General features: G+C 54.5%; 1 protein-coding gene across 2 annotated transcripts in view; it reads right to left on the bottom strand.

The window, feature by feature from the left end:
* LOC135905288 (centaurin-gamma-1A-like) overlaps window positions 1-14,587 on the bottom strand; it is a 317,818-nt gene that overhangs the window by 146,355 nt on the left and 156,876 nt on the right. The window contains exon 1 of one of the 2 annotated variants that reach the window (XM_065436306.2): window positions 2,809-3,715. The exons of the other annotated variant lie outside the window; for it this stretch is intronic. Within the exon in view, the coding sequence (XP_065292378.1) occupies window positions 2,809-3,031 (223 nt within the window). The 5' untranslated portion in view covers window positions 3,032-3,715. Of the gene's footprint in view, window positions 1-2,808; window positions 3,716-14,587 lie in introns of those variants that run through there. 2 annotated transcript variants of the gene reach the window in all.

Below are 14,587 nucleotides of genomic sequence, written 5' to 3'. Positions count from 1 at the left end.
GCACAGCTTGTTGCCGCTGTTGTGCCATTACCACAAGCCCGGATTCCGAATCTGCAAGATGCAGAATCTATCCTGCGAGCGCCCTAATTCTCCCTTCACAAGTCAAGGTGCTGAGCCGTCAGGCAGCGGTGTCCTGCGGGAGAAGCATCGGCAGGCGACGTGTTTAGACGTGTCAGCGTGTGCCAGACAGCCCGGCGCCGCACCTCCTTTTGCATGGAGGTCTCCGCGCGCGCGAACTTTGAACCGGGTGGCCAGCGCGGTCGCTGGTTGGACCCCTCGGACGACCGTCGTGTGCTGACTTTGTATTGGGCCGTTTGAGTGACAATGGTTCTCGGGGATTATAAAGCGGCGAGGAGGCCGCCTCGAAAACAGGATCCGCCGACCCACCGGGAGACAGTGTCGCTCCCGACTGGGGTGAGATGTGTCACGCGTTTTCGCCGGACGTCGCCGTGCGAGAACAGTCGCGTTTGTTGTGAGCACTCGGCCCCAGTGCCGACCCGTTCATGTCCTGTATGATAACCTGTATATAATGTATAAAGTCCCTTTTGTTATTCTCATCGACGCCAGGCTCGGAGTCTTCGCTACCAACGCTCTGTCACGAAACGGGTGACGAGCGCTACGGGACCACAAAGCCGTAATCGGGGTGCAGCGGTACAAGTTCGTAACACCGCGTACGGGGAGGGCTCGCTCGCTGCTGCTGTGCACACACATCGCTACGCCACACTTCTCTCCTCGAGAGGGCAGTTTCTGGCTCCCCGTTGGCCACTCGCAGCCACGCGCGTTATTTTTATTAATTTAAATCCATTTTCGAATACCCGCGCTCCGCCGTACGGGCGAGGTTATCGTAGGGTTTGTTTGAAGCACCAAGACACAACCTAAGAAGCACAACATGCACGCTGAGGTCAGCGTCTCGATTGAATAGGTTTGGCTCGTGCACGTTCACCGCACAGTGGGTTTCAGGGAAGCCGTATATAGACAGTGGTGGGTGGGACTCGCACGTGGTCTCCGCCGAAATGCAGCCGGGAATCGACGTCGCGCTCCGCAGCAGGACGCCACGGCCACATGAGCGGGCCACCACGGCGAGTCATCCTCGCGATGAACGCTGCAAGTGTTCCTGGAGTTTGTCCGTTCGTGGTGTACTTTTTACAGGTTACTCTTTTGGCGGAATGTTTTGGGCACTACATGTTACATCTTTCGTTTATGATTATTACTTAGTGCCCCACTCCTTTAGCGGCCATGTAGTACAGCCAACAGTATTGTTTCGCAACTCGAGTACTAATTACACAGAAATCCCCTTAAAGTTAAGGTACATATACAAAGCACGCTATTTAACGTTCGCCTGCAGTCTAGCTGACAAGGTGCCCACGTGTCTGTTGCTCGTCGTCTCCGTTGGGACGATTTTGTTTCAGCGTGCTTCGCATTTATCATACGAACGATTGATTGACTGACTCATTGATTGACTGATTGAGTGACTGACTGGTTCATTGATTGACTGAGTGATTGAATCAGTCAGTCAACCAAATGTCCACAAACCGTAGCAAATGCACCGGCCGAATGGCGCTAAGCTCGAATGCCCGTCTCCGGGGCATATACGTACACCGGGACTCGCCGTGCACGCGTCGTGTACAAGTGGGCCGCCACGTTCACGAGGTCATCGCGATCACACAACCCATCAACCACGGGCGCCGAGCCTGTGCTCTCGACGCGGATCTCCGACAGCGCTTCCCGCCGAGCAGGCAGACACACACGTGCGGCATCGGCGCAGCCTACCTGCGGCGCCGAAACCTCCGGGCGCGTTTCACGCGGCCACACGTCATCCATCGGGGGCACCTATAATGTTTCCGCTCGACACGCAAATGTTCCCGGTCTTTCCGACAAACTAGAAAAAAATTATGGGGTTTTACGTGCCAAAAGCACCATCCGATTATGAGGCGCGCCGTAGTGGGGGACTCCGGAAGTTTGGACCACCTGGGGATCTTTAACGTGCACACCTAACTCCAAGTTCACGGGCGTTTTCGCATCACAAGAAAATGCTAGAAAGACGATAAAGTGTGCGCGGGGGCTCGGTGGAGAAACTTCGGTGACGGCACTTTGACAGTGCCAGTTCAGTGGTTTAGCCGCTGGTGGGAAGCCCATCGCAGTGAGCATTAGGCAACAGAAAAGTGGCAAGAATGGGAAATGTGCTCTTAAATGAGGACGCCGATATAAGAAGCAACGCGCGCATGTGCCTGTCGGTATATAACGTCTCGAAACAGCGCTGCTGCTCTCCTGCTTTAGGCCGTTTTCAGTTACTGTACACAATGCTCGTTCAAGGGGAACACGGCCAACGAAACTTCAAAGGCAGAGGCAAATAAAGCTGACGGTTCAAGGCAGATATATAGTTCAAACGCAACGCTGAGTCACCAAAGAAAAGGAAATTAAGCCCTCGCTAACCGCGAAACAAAATAGAGGGCAAAGCAGCGTCGTTGAAGTAGAGACGCCAGGGGAGACGTGGCACACACGGGCGCGACACGTGCCGAACGAACGCTGCACACAATCGGGTGAAAACAGGCGGGAGGGGGAGGGGGGGGAGGGGAGAGGCGGAAGCCGCTGCGAGCTCCGATCGCGGACCTTCCCTGTATTCCCGCTTCCTTTCGGTGAGAGCGTTTACCGGGAACGTATTAGCGGTCGCAAAACAGGAAATGAAAACAAACAGTAAAGAACGAAACAGCGAGCAAAGAGAGCCAGCCTTCACTATATACTCGGCGTAATCACGGGACGTAAAAAACCCCCCCGACGTCGAAGCCCGGGGGCGTCGTCCCAACTCACGTCGTTTTCGCGGCGACGACCTCGCGTGCTGGTGCCTGGAGGAGGCCTTGCTGCGAAGAACCGCGGGTCCCCCGACGTCCGCCGACCGTCGGCCACCGCCGGACGTCCGCCCGGAAGGAGGCGGCTGCTGCTGGGGCGGCGGCGGAGCCGGAAGCGGCGGAGTCGCCTCGGCGCAGCAGTACGTGTACGAGCGGCCCAGGGCCCGCAGGAAGAACTTCTCCATCGCCGCGTATCCGAACACGTCGTCGTCCCGGTAGAGACACGGCGAGCGCGGAGCGCACACAACACCGCGGGCGCGCTCGGGCGTCGCCCCGGACCCTCGCGACACTTCGGCTCGGGCTCGCGCCGATGGCTCCGCGAGGAGGCGTCACAGACACAAACCTGGCCGGCAGGGTTGAGAAGCGGGGGCCATCGCACGGGCGGACGACGAGGCTGCTTTCCCTGAAGTTTTCCGCAGCGAAGTCACGCGTCACGCTCATCCAACGAACACCACTGTGCGCTCGTCCAGCCGGCGAAACGGGGCCCAAATTCTTCCCACGGAAAGCACACAGCACGGGCCGTTTCTCGACGGCGCTGATCGCGTGCCACTTTGGTTTCGCAGCGGGCGACAATCGACGTATGCGGGCGTCAAATCGCGGCCTATGACGCACGCGAAATGGGGGGCGGCTGCACACCGAGGACAGCTGCAAGAAAAAAAAAAAGACGCACCACGCTCACATTGCAGCCGCACGCAAAAAAGAAAAAAATAAGTGGCCCAGAAGAGGAGACGGCCCGTTTGTGGTCACACACGAGACACGGCACAACAACACACCCTCGTGAACGACGGCACCCGTCACGGGCAGAACGACGACGACGACGACGCCGAGGCCCCGCGGAAAGCTCGGACGGCCCGGCGACACGTTTCACCGGGAAGGCGCTGCGGAGAGGGCGTGTTTTTCGCCGCGCCGCTTGCCGAGGACGCTGTCACCAGCTGCTGCCGCCGCCGCCGCTGTTTGCCGGCGCGCCAGCGAACGTGGTCGCGAGGAAAGCGCGACGACGTCGGTGCAGCCGCAGGCCGCGAGGTGGGCACGATAATCTGCGCTACACGAGGGGCGAAGGGAGGCGCAGCTTCGACGCGGTCCGACGGCGAAAGGAGACCGTGGCATCGGATAAGGCAATCTTCGATTGGAGAGGAGCGCCTGCGGAGGAGATGCTTCGCGGAGACGTCGAAGCGTGAACGCTTTTGCAGACGCTGCCGACAGCTCCGCCTCGGCCACGAACGGCGCCGGCACTTATTCGGCGCGACGTCGCCGCGGACCACTCGTCGAGCGTCGGGCGACGAGGGACCCGTTTCGGCAGAGGCGATGGCTTGCGAGGAGAAGGGACGCCAAAATCCGAGGACTGCGAGAGCAGTTCGGGGCGATTCACCGCGGCATTACGCCGGAGAGCGATGACCCAACGCGGAGTGCGCGCGGCTCTATTCCTCGGCCGGCTGCTTCGCGCGCACTGCCGGCCGAGCCGAGTGCAATGCCCACCGCGAAAGATTGCGGAACGCCGTCGGCCCGCGCACGACACACTCAGCGCCGCCGCTGCCGCCGTGCCCGTGAAATTCGACCCGCAATCTGGTCCACTTCTTGCGCAAGGCGACGCTTAACGAGAGAGTCCATCCGACGGCGCGCACAAGTGCACTTTCGCTGACTACCGAGCAGGTTGGGAACCTCCGGATCGAAGGGACGGCGGTCGCATCCACGCCGCTTGCGCGCAGCACGGCGTCGCTTTGGCGAAGGCGCGCACTCGGGGGCAAGTCGTCGATGCTCCACGCACTCGGACGACGAAGCCGCACACTGTTGACTGCGATGGCCGCCGATGCGCGCGCGTATCCGCCGCTACTTCGCGTCGCCACTTCACCGGTCGAATGCGCCAAGTACGCGGGGAGTAACTCAGTTGGCAGCAGCGAGGGTACGAAAAGGGAAAAAGAAAAACCCGCGCCGGCGGCGGAATCTCCTTGAGGCGCGATAACGCCCGCTTGCGCAGAGGACGTACACACACAGACACACATACAGGGGCGCGCGCCGAGCGAAGCGACGCAGAGAGGAAGTCGCATCCGTCAAGCGCTCCGCGTCGTCTGCTGCTGCTGCATTCCTCGCACTGTCAGCAGACGACGGCCGGGGCGCGCCGAGCAGACGGACAGGGGTGGCAAGCGCGCTGAAAAGGAGACGCGATGGCGGCGCTCATTAGGCACTCGTTCTACAACGTCGCGACCCCTCCGGCGGCCCCAGGGGGGTTACCCCGGCACGCGCGTGCTTGATACACTACGTGCGCATACGCGCGTGCACGTCTTGGTATCATTTAGAACCATTTGCAGAAGCGAGAGGGAAAGCCGGGGCCCGCAGGAGGGCGCTTGATTGAGTGACGCACCGCACTAATTGCTGGGGCTCCGCGGAGAAGACGCGGCCGTGCGTCGTCACGACGGTTGTTCCCCGCCGAACGGCTTCTCTAACCGTCGCTTTCGGAGCGCCTCGCTTCTGCGGCATACGTACCCGAGGGAACACGACGGCGGCCCTTGTTCTGTCGTCGGTCGCGCGGGCCTTAAACGTCCCGCCCCCGACTCCTCGCACTAATGGCACCGGGGGAGCGCGCCCGCGACGGCTATTAATCCACTCGCAGTCGCAGATGAACGTCGCCCCTGCGACTCGCCATAGAATCCGCGGCGGCAGGGCCAGAGGCGAACATTGCGCTGCGAGATGCCGTCGCGCGGAGCCCACTTTTATTTGCAGATCTCGTGGCTCGACATGTGCAGGTGCACTATGGAGAATCGCGATGTCATCATCGTAACAATGCCCATTCAACTGCGGCGCACGCCATTCGAAAGAACGTACTACATAAACGCTTTCGACAGCAAAATGCTCGGTCTGCTCAGAGGCTGCCTCACGCGCGGATAACTATAGAACTGGAATCAAGCGTGCGCATGTATGTATGTATGTATGTATGTATGTATGTATGTATGTATGTATGTATGTATGTATGTATGTATGTATGTATGTATGTATGTATGTATGTATGTATGTATGTATGTATGTATGTATGTATGTATGTATGTATGCATGCATGCATGCATGCATGCATGCATGCATGCATGCATGCATGCATGTATGTATGTATGTATGTATGTATGTATGTATGTATGTATGTATGTATGTATGTATGTATGTATGTATGTATGTATGTATGTATGTATGTATGTATGTATGTATGTAAGAGACCGCTAGACTGGTTCCTTCTAGGGGCCTATCACTTTCAGTACTCTAGCGCCAGGCCTACCGGTCGAGACTAGGAAATGACTTCTGAGAAACGTCGCACAGTTGTCGAGTGCACTCACTTTAATGGAATTGAAATCTGAATCAAGCCAAGGTGGTGATACGCATTCATTCGGGGAGCGAGACGCCAACAGACGTAGACGTCGCAACACCGTCAGTGCTTGTCTCACATCTCAGTGTACGTGTGTTAGCTTCTTTTCTCTGAATGCATCCATCCACGGTGCAGCATGCGCCACAGAAGCGTCGTAACACCAAGACGTATATATATATGCAAAAAATAAAAAAGAAAGGAATGCACGCCGCCACCGAGTGGGGCGATCACTACGCGCTAAGGTGTGCACGGGTGTAATCGACCGGAAGTATAGGCTGCACAATTAGTCGAGTCAGAACACTATCACTCCACACACGCTTAAGGTGGATGCACCCGCCATGGTTGCTCACTGGCTATGGTGTTGGACTGCTGAGCACGAGGTCGCGGCATCGAATCCGGGCCGCGGCGGCCGCATTTCGATGGGGGCGAAATGCGAAAACACCCGTGTACATAGATTTAGGTGCACGTTAAAAAAACACTCAGGTGGTCGAAATTTGCGGAGTACTCCACTACGGCGTGTCTCATAATCAGAAAGTGGTTTTGGCACGTAAAACCCGATAATTTCATTTCAACGTGCATGCACGGCCTCCTTTTATATATATTTCATTTTTATTATCCTTGATAGTTGCCATTAAAACCCCTTAATCAGCACACAGCGGTAGTAGTATGGGACGGCTTTGGCTGCCATTAGCGTAAACAGCGAGATACGAGTGGACAAGAACGAGGCGGGCGATACTGGCGCTGACTAACCGATAAGGGCAACTAAAGGGAAGCAAGAAGACAAAAAAAAATTAAAAAAACAAGGAAGAGATAACAAAACGAGGCGCGAACGAGAGAAGGCAAACAGCTCGCGCAGGAAATAAAAAAAAGGTCGAAGCTCCGCTATCAGTCCCTCAGACGTACATCTTTCTTGTTTACAGTGAAAGACTCGAGCGTTCACTCATGAGTCACTTTTTTATTACAGCGCGATTCACCGTGCAAATGCTGGGCGCCGGACTCCACTGTTATGCTAATTAAAAGCCTCGCACAACTGCGCGACAGTACGCGTCGCCGTCTGCTTCGGCCACTCGGCCGACGGGGCGCGGACTCGGTGAGGAAATCTGCGCATGCATCGCGTCACACGGAGGGAAACAGATTTCACTCTGACGCGCAGCACAGCGAGTATAGGCGGAAGAAACGCCGGCTGCTATATATACATAACTGCGCAAACAGGCTTTTTCACTCAAGGCGAGGCCCTCGCGTCTGGGAAATTGAAATCGAACCATATCACAAGAAAAGGGAGTCACATCCGCCGAAAGCCGCGGACGCCAAAGGAAGTCGCGGTATTTCGCACAGTTGGCTGATTCACAGCCGCAGTGCGCCTTCGAGTGATGCACTCATCGAGAGATAGCGTGCCGAATGATGTCGTTCGAATGAAAGCAGGGGCTGCAGCCGGGCGCTCGATATTCGCGAACCACCACATGTTAGGCCGGCACAAAACGAATGCGAGGAAAGCGTATACGTGTAGGGGATTACACGGCGTCTATATGAAGTACAAGATTATTAGCGAATAAATGTGACGTAAATACGTATAATAAATATATTATACGAATTAAATGCTGGAGTCTATGTGACGTCCAGATGCTGCACAGTGTGCTGTGACTACAGTGGAGGGCTCGGGGTATAATTCTGACCACCTGGACTTCCCTTAACGTGCAGCCGAAGCACGGTATATACACGAGTGCCCTTAGTTGAGTTCCAGCTGCATCCTAATGCGGCCTGCCACCTGTTGGGAATCGAACCGGTATCCGGAGTGTATCTACTTGTTTAAATATTTTTTATGCCAGAAGGCACGCTGTCGCAATAAAAAAAAAAGAAAGAACCGGGAACATACTTCCCAGAAGGCGATCGACGTAGCCATTGCTTGCCGACCGTCATCCGCAACTAATTCTACATAGAGTTCAACAGAAAAATGGTTTATGCCTGCTTCGACTTTATAATGTATGTCGGTTTCACCGCGGTGGTTCTATATTCAAACGCTTCGATTTTGTCGCACGCTAGTTGCGCGCCCTCTCGCACACGTAACGCACGCGCCACGTATAGAACCGGTATACAGTATACACCATTGCAGACGACCGAACGCCGCCACACCGGCCAGACAGAGATGACGTCACGGATATATGCGGCATCGGCGACGCATGCTCGGAAGGGCTGGCGACCACGCCCGCATATATACTTGGCTGTGAAGCAACACCGCGACAGAAGACTGACTCGATGAGAAGAAGCGGATCTTCCGCCGGCGGACGTCTACGTACGAGGACCGGATCCAAAGTTAGGTGCCTCTCCACACAGTCGAGATACACCTAACTCGAACACCACATATTGCACCGAGCAATGAGGATGCTCCGTCCGGAACCGCGCGTCGCGTCGTGCGTCAGACGAATGCGCGGCCGATGAAAACGCGCGCCGGCGCGTCTCCTCCCAGACAGCGTGCCGCTACACAAGCATGCATGCGTGTGTGTGTGTGTGCGCGCACGTGGGCCGCCTTCTTCCCATCGCGCATTCCGACACGCTCGCCGCGTTGCGTCACACGCGTCTCGGTTTTCGTCTTGCACTACTTGGCGCGGACAGCTGCACACAGCGTATATAGTGAACACGAAATGCGGCCGACAGCGCCATGCCTGCGCCCCGCCAGCCGGAACAAGAGGCTCTTCTGGAAGCTATATATACATACGAGCGCCGATGCCGGTTGTGCTTGTTTATTGACGTGCTTGCCACGCTGCCCCCCCCCCCCTTCCCCAATGTTTTCGCAGCATATCCCATTACCGCGACAGCAGCTATAAGACCATGAAACCCGGGTGTCCTACAGCTGCATCGTTCCGTTATGCTGCGGAGTGCGTCGTTGTCGACAGCAGGGAGTAACTGCTGACGCAGATGAAAACAGAAACCGTCAATCATTTGCTAACGCCACCCACCTATTCTGGCGAGTGTAAGTGCGATATCGACTGCGTACAGCTTATTGGAAATACGCGATAAAAAAGAAGGCAGGGAAACTACCCGGTCAGGAGTGCGCTTGGCTGCCATATACGTCGGAGTAAAGGAGAAGATGAGGAACACAAAGAACAGACGGATCTGCTGTGGGACCTGCGTCCCGTAAATATTTTTGGTTGACCGCATGTTTTTTGGAACCTCGACTCTAAAGGGAACTCCTTCAGCGACGACGAGAAACACTGCAAGCATAATAATAATTTAAAAAATGAGAGAAAAGACGCATGAAAGTTTCGCAATTTGCTCCCTGCACGAAAATATCAAAACGCAGAAGGGCGTCGTCCCGTTTCTCGCCAGGAGGGTAAGGACGAGCAAGCGGAAACGGGGTTATCAAAAAAGCACACTACGAGATAAGGATGCGACACGCCCCATCAGACCCCGCGTATGCCGTCGTGGAATGCGCCGATTATGCGGCCCTTCATCGTCGCCAGCAGAATTTTAATACAATAACCGTGCGTTCCCGCACGCCGATAACCACATTTCCGGGGAACAAACCAGTTTGCACGTTCGAAAAGATTGACATGCTTAAGCATGCTCTTGCGGAAATTGATTTCGGGACTTTGGAGTCCGACTTAACGCAAGCGCTGTTAGGAATGGCCCGCTGAGGTGCCAACGTGCAAAGTTTTGCCAGCCAGGTGCAACAGCGGCGTCGACCTTTCCTGGAAAGCCACCGTCATCCTCTAGCCAAACGGCGCCGCTAAGTCTACTCTGTGCGAAGGACAATACGTCGCGGGATTGCCGAGATGAGTTCGACGAACCAGGCTTTGTGACTGAACACGCCACCGCCGACCTAATCTGCCGTGAGTTGGGGAGTTCTCGAGGGAATGTATCTGGCGGCAACGTCCCACGCGCCCTTCAGGACGCAAGACAATGGAGAACCGGCGGCCACCCTGCGGGGGTGAGCTTGGGGAATAAGAGGCGCCTCCTTTGGTCAAGACGGAAGCCCCGAGTTCAGCGAAGCCCGTCTCGCCTCGGTGGGAGCAGCGAAAGCTGTGCGTACGTGTGTGTGTAAGCCATCCCGCTCAAAGGCGGCTCGGCTTCGATGCCCGGTCGAACGTCACCTAGGGTCGAGGGAGGACCGAGTGTTTATAAGCAGCTGTTTCTCGGTTGCTAGAGTGTGCTCGTGAGCTGCGTGCTTGTCAGTGTGTTTGGAGCTTCGTGCTCGTATTCTGTATGCTCCGTCTTGGGTGCTCCATTTGGGAGCCACGCCAGACTGTCGAATGTAACGCTTGTTCTAATGTATATTTGTAAATAAATCCTGCTCCCCTATTCCTGTCCTCACAAGTTTCTCACTAAGACCCGACCTAATTAAATAACTTAGTCAGCCAGTAGTATATAACTACTCAACCAGTCATGGTCACAGACTTAATAACGCTCACCCTCGTGAATAATGCACTTCACTGTCTATATGGTAACCTTATTTGAAACAGATGGTAAAACTTGTCCGGTCCAGTTGGCAGCAACTGCAAGGCTAATCCCACCAGTAGCTTACAACAACTCAATTCAACTCAACCCTTGCCCAGTCGACAACGTCACGAAAGCGAACTCCGGCGAGAAGAGTACTATTAAATTCACTTTTTTTTGTGCGTCTGTGTGTTAAAGTTCCCGAAACTGCACATTTTACGAGGGACGCCGCAGTGAATAATTTGGACCACCCGAGGTTCTTATAAGGCGCACCCAGTGCACGGTACACGGACGGCATTCTTTACACCGCCCCCAATAGGAATGCGGCCGGCATCGAACCGGCGACCTCCGTGTCCAGCAGCGCGACGACACGGCCACTGCGACGAGTGAGGCGTAAGTACGATTAGGCGAGGCGTAATTAACGCGGTCAACCAGACAGCAACCGAACAGGGCAGCACTAGCACGTCGCGTTCTGAGGGCAGCGAGTTTCCTAGCTGCTTCGACGCGCACTCGCAGATACGCCTGCGTATCTGCGAGTGCGAAAGGGAACACAAACTGTGCAGAAAGGGAACACAAACTCATAAAAAGAGAGCAGGAAAAGTAAACCCACCAAAAGCAACGCACTTCTGCTTGCGCATGTGTGAGCCTATCACCTCTGCGGAACGAATGCACATCTATAAGGTTCAGAGAGAGAGAGAGAGAGATGGGAGGGGGAGAACAGAACAAGAAAGAAAGCGCAGCCGTAAAGATATGCGACAGGAAACCTCGCAGCGCGCGCAGCTTGTTTCTCGCGCCTTTCGGGCCTGCGTTGTATACAGTGTGCATGGCACGTATCACTTGCGTGACGCGCCTGTGTGTGGAAAAAATAAATAAATAAAAAGACGGGGAGGAAGCAGCGAGCCGCCGCGCATGAGTCCCGCACCAACACGGGGACCCGCCATTCAAGGCGGAGGCGCCTGCATGAAATGTGCACAGCGGCATACATATACAGCGGCATATCGCAGCCCGGAGGACACACCGGCACGCAGGCGCCAGCGGCCGCAGTCGCCGCTGCACGCGAAGTCATCACGGACCGGTCCGTGCAGGACGTGGCCACGTCGCATGCTGACCTCCTGCCGATACTTTCACCGATGCATGCACATCGGGGACTTCGAAATACCCAACTCTCGCGTTGCACCGAACGCCGGGATATGCGGGGGTTGTAAACGAGAGAAAGTCCTGTCCCCGGTATCGCCGCACGTACTTACATACGGCGGACGCTTTCGCAGCAAGCAACTTAGCCGAGAAGATAAATTTGCTCGCGAAGTACATAGCCGCACAGTCTGACGTTGGGGTGCCCGCCGCGGGGCTTTGGCGTTGCTCTGCTGAGCTACAGAGGCCGCGGGCCAGATCTCTGCTTCGGCGACCGCATTTTAATGGAGGTGAAAGGGGGAAAAAATGCGCGTGCATACTTACAGATTTGGGCGCGCGTTAAACAAACCAATGTGGTCAAAATTAATCCCGGGTCCCCCACTATATACGACGTACCGCACAATCAGATCGAGGTTTTGGCACGTGAAAGTGCAACGTTCATATGTCACGCGCATTATTATTATTATTATTATTATTATTATTATTATTATTATTATGTTTCGGCACACAGTGCAGTCGTCGTGCGGGAAAGTACCCGAAAAGCTTTTGCAGTTGCAGGTGGACACTGTCTTATCATTTTTTCCCCCCTCTTTTGCCAGCGACCGCTTCCGCCCAAATATTGACGTAATGACATTTAGCGATTGACGAAAGACGCGAAAGCTGTATCGAAGACTTCGCGAACGTTATCGTAACTTCGCTGGCGAGACGGTCCAGTGATCGTCAGATCGCGTACACGCGCTAATCGCCGAACGCTGTATTTACATTCGCAGACAGGACTCGAGCACTGCCACGACGCGCGTGTAATGCGACGATTGCGGGCGTTTAAACGGGTGCCCGACTCGAAACAATGCGATTGCGATGCGACCGCCGATTGTGCGCGGCTGTACTCGTTGTATATATATGCCTAAGTTTTGTTTTGCTTTGCGCACGCAAGTCCAGCCCAATAAGGAACTCCCTTCTTCATTTCCGCTTTGTGGTGTAATGTTCCGGCCTCTTGACTCTGCATCACCACCCCACGATGGGGTAGCTATATGGGCCAGGAGATAACCAGCTAACGAAACTACGTACCTATACGTCGTCCAAGCACTATGACAAAAGCCTCCGGAGACGATTTCGCCCAACGCTCCCATATCTGTGCATCACCACCACTATACTACTATTACAACTACTTAACTACTTTTGCGTAATGTTCACAACTCGGGCACAACGTGTATACCTTAGCGCAAGGACAAATGTACGAATACTTAAAGCGACACTGATATATATATATATATATATATATATATATATATATATATATATATATATATATATATATATATATATATATATATATATATATATATATATATATATAACAATTATTTATTTAGCCGCCAAATTGCGGGGTGGGGGAAGGGGGGGAGGCAACCCCGCCTAGATGGCGACCAGAAGCCGTTCGGCCCTGGCGGCATCCTCGGCCTGCTGGACTAAAGAGAAAAATTATTCGAGCTGTATCGGTAATTTACTCTTCTGCGACACCAAAAAAAGTAACGGTTACCATAAGAGGAGGTTTGATAGGTCAGAAAAGACGCAAGAACTAAACGCCGGTGGCGACGCCACATTGAAGTGCCCGCACCAGCTGGTCGTGACGTCGCCGACTTTCGCTGTGTGTCTGCTCGGGCTTAGTTAGTTGTCTTATCGGTAAATACTGACTACGCGGTATTGTAAAGGAGCCCGAGATTGAACTTGGCAAGTTTTAAACACATTTATTAAGCGACAACGGCCCGAATACGAGAAAATATTTTGGAAATGCGTGACGTCACACTGAGGCACCGACGACGAGGTTACGGCGCGAAATTAAAAACCTTTGTTTAAATTACCCTTTACCGCAATTTTCAGATCTAATGTCCAACCTGTTGGCACGGAATTAACGCAAATAAAGTCTCGAAAGAACACCTTAGCAGTATATAAACTCATTCATGTCTTTCTCTTTATAGTGTCCCGTTAAGAACGCAATGCAGCGCAAGGACACAGCCACGGTGAAAGACGCGTAGACACTCGCGCTTTGAGCGGTAATATTTGACCGTTCCGTCAGTTCGTCTAATTCCAGGTGGCCTACCGACTGCTTGCAATTCCAACAATTCCATCGTTGTCTGCCACGCACACTCGCTCCCAGCGGCGATACAGATTTCGGATTCGCGCAACAAGGTTGGCGCGGCCGCAAGACGTGCCGCGGCTCGACGCGGCCACGGCATCGCACACGCGGCCGAACCGCAGGACGCATCGATATCGTCCGTGGACACACAGCCGCTGCCAAGGCATGCGTTGTTAGATATGGAGCTGTTTCCTGCGATTACTTCAAGTTCCCCAGACCACATCGGATTGCAGCACAGCTAATTGAGGAATGCCGAAGCAGGAAAGCACATTCCAGAGGAGCGGCCGAGCAAACAAGTTGAAGGCAACAAGTTCACGTGCCAACAAGTTCGTACGCCGCCGGGATTAGAAGGGGGGGCTCGGACAATGGAGCATGAGCAGCCCTCCCCTTCTCCTCGTTAGAAGAAGTGCATTGCCAGTCTGCGAGGCAAGACCGCAGAGAGCCGCCAGGTGTGACACCGCGACACGGGCGCCTACCATTGGCTGAAAGTGGCGTCATCGGAGTGGACTTTCCTATTGGTCAAAAATGACGTGACTTACAGTGCTCGAAAGGTTTATAAGAAGCCTTCCAGAGAGACCTGAGCATGCTGGGACATTCCCTGATTCCCTGATTCACCTCTCTCGAACTTCTTGCCGCGGGCCGCAGCGTCCGAGTTGCTGCCGGCCCGTAATGCCTGCACGACGGCTACTTGAC

The sequence above is a fragment of the Dermacentor albipictus genome, chromosome 4 (genome assembly GCF_038994185.2).
Source record: "Dermacentor albipictus isolate Rhodes 1998 colony chromosome 4, USDA_Dalb.pri_finalv2, whole genome shotgun sequence".
In the NCBI taxonomy this organism is placed as follows: domain Eukaryota; kingdom Metazoa; phylum Arthropoda; class Arachnida; order Ixodida; family Ixodidae; genus Dermacentor; species Dermacentor albipictus.
Note: the sequence above shows the minus strand (reverse complement) of the source record. Positions and strands in the feature narration are given on the sequence as shown.